This window comes from Fulmarus glacialis, unplaced genomic scaffold (assembly GCF_000690835.1).
Source record: "Fulmarus glacialis isolate BGI_N327 unplaced genomic scaffold, ASM69083v1 scaffold24524, whole genome shotgun sequence".
Taxonomy (NCBI): Eukaryota; Metazoa; Chordata; class Aves; order Procellariiformes; family Procellariidae; genus Fulmarus; species Fulmarus glacialis.
Genome location: NW_009210235.1, coordinates 32,794 through 33,434, shown reverse-complemented (window position 1 = coordinate 33,434; position 641 = coordinate 32,794). Strand labels below are relative to the sequence as shown.

The window sequence follows — 641 nt, the reverse complement described above, 5'->3', positions numbered from 1 at the left end:
AGGGGGGTCTGGTGGGCTGCTCCCCTCCCGAGGCTTCACTCCGCTGGGAGGAATCTGGGGGCTCTCATTCGTGTGACAAGGAAACATGGAGGAAAAAAAAAAAAACCAAAACAAAAAAAAAAAAAAAAAGAAAACAAAAAACAGTTTCTAAACTCCTTAAATTCACTAAAAACTGTGAAAATTCCCGGCAGGATGTTTGAATATCAAACGCAGATTTTGGAAGCTTTTAATGCCAAGAGTTAGTTCTGTGTGTTGGTTTTGCTCATGTCTTCCCGTATGTCTCTATCTGTGCGCTGGCCGCTGAACTGCTGCGGAGGAAGAGGAGGAGGAGGGTGTCGCCAGGGGGGTTCGGCTCTTGAGGCTGGCCAGGTTGGGCAAAGCAGAAGTGCCATCGGTCTCCCGGGAGGATTTACTGCCTGATGTGCGCCGGGTGCAGCGCCACGACCGGTCTTGGGGGTCAGATTGGTCCTCGCACTCCGTCCTGGGATCGTACAAGAGTGGGAAGGTGCGTCGCTCCCAGGGCTGCACAGCCTGAAGGGAAGAGACACCAGGCTATGGAAAATCCTCCAGAAAAGCTATTCTGCTCCCTCTCCATGCGCGGCTCCGGCTGCCCGCAGCGGCGGTCGGAGCAGGCAGCTCCA

General features: G+C 53.8%; 1 protein-coding gene across 1 annotated transcript in view; it reads right to left on the bottom strand.

Moving 5' to 3' along the window:
• Window positions 1–282: 282 nt before the first annotated feature.
• KANSL1 (KAT8 regulatory NSL complex subunit 1) overlaps window positions 283–641 on the bottom strand; it is a gene marked incomplete at its 5' end in the record, with an annotated part of 29,024 nt that continues 28,665 nt past the window's right edge. Inside the window, one exon of the mRNA XM_009577118.1 lies at window positions 283–531. Within this exon, the coding sequence (XP_009575413.1) occupies window positions 283–531 (249 nt within the window). The remainder of the gene's footprint in view (window positions 532–641) is intronic.